We start from the raw sequence: 3,762 nt of genomic DNA, 5'->3' as shown, positions 1-3,762 counted from the left end.
CTCGATCTCCGTTCTGTTGTATCACAGGCTATCATCAAACAAGATAATGAGTATCCGGGGGCGAATGGCAGTCGCTTTGCTTACTGTGTACTTAATGAGACAGCACGAAAACTCTTCGGTGTAAACTCTCATACCTTCTATTGGAAGAAACTGGGTCTGTTTGTAAAAGCGGATACACTGGAAGATCTTGCAGCTCTCATCAAGTGTCCGCTAGACACTCTTCGCACTACACTTGTGGAGTATGAGGAGCTCTCAAAGGCCTCCCGCACTTGTCCATGGACCCGAAAGAGTGTATACCCATGTGTTCTCGGTCCACAAGGTCCTTTCTATGTTGCCTTTGTTACCCCATCTATTCACTACACTATGGGTGGATGCCTTATTTCCCCATCAGCAGAGATGCAGATGGGCGACAATTCTTCAACACCTCACTTTGGTAGCCGTCGTCCGGTCCTCGGATTGTTTGGAGCAGGTGAAGTAACAGGAGGTGTTCATGGTGGTAATCGACTTGGTGGTAATTCTCTACTGGAGTGTGTGGTATTTGGAAAGATTGCGGGTGATCGTGCAGCAACAATTTTGCAGAAGAAGGCCACTCCATTATCGTTCACATCGTGGACGACAGTGGTTTTGCGTGAGGTACGTGAGGGTGGTATGTATGGTGCTGGTTCTCGTGTATTACGTTTTAACCTTCCTGGTGCCTTACAACGTTCTGGTTTAAGTCTTGGTCAATTTATTGCTATCAGGGGTGAATGGGATGGAAGACAACTTATTGGATATTACAGTCCTATTACATTACCAGATGATCTTGGTGTGATTGGTATTTTGGCAAGGAGTGATAAGGGAACGCTGAAGGAATGGATATCTGCTCTTCAGCCTGGTGATGCTGTGGAAATGAAGGGATGTGGCGGTCTTGTGATTGAGCGTCGCTTCAGCGAACGTAACCTTTACTTCGCTGGACATGTAATTAAGAAACTTTGCCTCATCGCTGGTGGTACAGGTGTAGCACCAATGCTACAAATTATTCGTGCTGCCCTTAAGAAGCCATTTATTGATACCATTGAAAGTGTACGTCTCATCTACGCCGCTGAGGATGTCTCTGAATTGACGTACCGTGAAGTGCTTGAGCAGCATCAGAGGGAATCAAAGGGTAAGTTCCGTACAACTTTCGTTCTGAATCGACCACCGGCAATGTGGACTGATGGTGTTGGGTTCATTGATAAGGAAATCCTAAAGGCCAACGTGCAACCACCAGCAGATAACCTCTTGGTAGCAATCTGTGGTCCACCAGTGATGCAACGTGTTATTAAAATGACTTTGAAGGGTCTTGGACACAACATGCATCTGGTTCGTACGGTTGACGAAGTTGACCCTCAAACAGCATCCAAGATGTAATTTTTCTGTTGGTTGAACCGTTGTACTTCTCTCTACGTACTTCGTTTTCTTTTTTCTTCTTTTTTTAATTCTTTTCTTTACGTATATGCACGTTGTTGTTTTTGTTACTTGTTTTTTTTTTTGTTTTTTTGTTTCTTTCGTTCGTGATTATGCATGGTTTGGGCGAGTACCAAAGTGGAATGAATAAACAGCAACAAAAACCATGATAATGAGGATCCTGTAGCTGCCGGGATACCTTGATATCTGGAATGGTAGTGGTCAATACCTTAAAGGAAATGTTTGCTTTTCACTTTTTACCCTTCTCAATAACATCACTGCAAAAAAAAAAAAAAAAAAATTCTTGTTCAACCTCGGCAGTACATCTTTTTCACCACTTTCGCCGCCGTGAAAATAATCATTACGCAAGCACACAGAGACACACACACGCAGAGAGAGAGAGAGAGACACACACACACACACTGAAACATAGAAATATAGACGAAGAAAGCTGGGGGAATATATGGACGTGTATGTACACCCACGTGCAAATATGAGGCAGAGTGTAAACAGATAGAAAACATGTATGTAGATGTCAGGCAAAAGTAGCCCTTTAGGAGTAAAAATTATTTTTATTATGTTTCTTGTCTTCACGGTAAGCTGTATTGAATGGGCAAAAACTTTATTGTTTGCCATGGTTTGGTAAAGCATATTTCTTTTTTTTTTTTTCGTTCTATTTGTGTGCATCCGTGTTCCTCTGCTACTCTGTGTGTGTGTCTATGAATTCCATCCCACGACCCCGCCAAGAAAACCAGAATGAGTAAAATTCTATTGGCAAGGCAAAAGAAACCTTGGTCTTGAAAATGTCTACTGTGCAATTTTTTTCTTTTATTGAAAATATGGATGGGGTCATCTATCTGTGTAAGCGTATACTTTCTCATAATTTATTTTTTTTGTTTTCCTTTTACTTTCATTCTTATCCGCACGATTGTCATTACTCTTGTTGTGTTTTCTTTTTTCTCTTTTTTCTTCTTTTATCCGTGCTTTTGTGCGCGTTTGTGACACAATCGAGAACGACGCTTGTTTGCTTATTACAACGCGTGACAAAAAAAAAATTATTGTATAAATATATTTATATAAATTTGTTCAAAATATTGATTTGTCGATTGTACAAAATTACCTATTAATGTATTCATATAACTATAGAAAGGATCGTAGACAATCACAATTAATTAATAGTAAACATTTCAACACTTGCCCTCGAAATCAGGAAATTTGTTTATCACACAGAGTTACTCGTATTTTTTTAATACTCTTATTAAGCACCATACTTCTCGCCGAGGCGGTTATCTTCTCCATGGAAGGCAATCTGAACAATTATCACAATGATGCTATTGATGAGCTCATGTTAACAAGCGGGCGTCATGCGGTCGTTATTGTTGTTGGTGGTGGACTTGCTGGTCAATCTGCCGCTATTGAGGCTGCAAACTGTGGTGCTCAAGTAATCCTCATCGAAAAAGAATCCAAACTTGGTGGTAATAGTGCCAAAGCTACATCTGGTATTAATGCCTGGGGTACTCGGGCGCAAGCAAAGGCAAGTATCATGGATGGAGGAAAGTACTTTGAGCGAGACACCTTCAAGTCAGGTATAGGTGGTAACACAGATCCTAGTCTTGTTAAGGTGTTATCGGTGAAAAGTGCAGATGCCATTCGTTGGTTGACGTGTCTTGGTGTTCCATTGACAGTACTCTCACAGCTTGGAGGACACAGCCGTAAACGTACACACCGCGCTCCCGATAAATCGGACGGAACTCCAGTACCCATTGGTTTTACCATTATGCAAACACTTGAGCGACACATCCGTAATAATCTTTCTGATCACATCACAATTATGGAGAATACTTCCGTAACGGCATTGCTGCATGAGAGCAAAACACGTCCTGATGGTGTTGTCCAGGTGAGGGTCAAGGGTGTAGAGATCACACAGAACGATGGGGAGAAGACACAGTTGTTGGCAGATGCCGTCATTCTTGCTACTGGTGGTTTCTCTAACGACAAGACCGCCAATTCACTCCTTCAGAAGTACGCACCGCAGCTCTCCAAATACCCCACGACCAACGGCCCTTGGGCCACTGGTGATGGTGTGAAACTCGCCAGTGCACTTGGTGTCAAGCTTGTGGACATGGACAAGGTACAGCTACACCCGACAGGTCTTATTGACCCTAAAGATCCGGCAAACCCAACGAAGTTCCTTGGCCCAGAGGCACTTCGTGGATCTGGTGGTATTCTGTTAAACAAGAAAGGTGAACGTTTTGTAAATGAACTCGATCTCCGTTCTGTTGTATCACAGGCTATCATCAAACAAGATAATGAGTATCCGGGGGCGAATGGCAGTCG

General features: G+C 42.6%; 2 protein-coding genes across 2 annotated transcripts; both read left to right on the top strand.

Moving 5' to 3' along the window:
- On the top strand, nucleotides 1-1,389 carry TM35_000751070 (NADH-dependent fumarate reductase; the record flags this gene model as incomplete). Its single annotated transcript, XM_029031295.1, has 1 exon — nucleotides 1-1,389. A coding segment is annotated over one exon (1,389 nt), but the record flags the coding sequence as incomplete, so codon positions are not given.
- Nucleotides 1,390-2,722: 1,333 nt separating this feature from the next.
- Nucleotides 2,723-3,760, top strand: TM35_000751060 (NADH-dependent fumarate reductase; the record flags this gene model as incomplete). The annotated part of the gene is made up of 1 exon (XM_029031294.1): nucleotides 2,723-3,760. A coding segment is annotated over one exon (1,038 nt), but the record flags the coding sequence as incomplete, so codon positions are not given.
- Between the last annotated feature and the right edge of the window lie 2 nt (nucleotides 3,761-3,762).

This window comes from Trypanosoma theileri (assembly GCF_002087225.1).
Source record: "Trypanosoma theileri isolate Edinburgh chromosome Unknown TM35_Tth_75_V1, whole genome shotgun sequence".
Classification (NCBI taxonomy): domain Eukaryota; phylum Euglenozoa; class Kinetoplastea; order Trypanosomatida; family Trypanosomatidae; genus Trypanosoma; species Trypanosoma theileri.
Note: the sequence above shows the minus strand (reverse complement) of the source record. Positions and strands in the feature narration are given on the sequence as shown.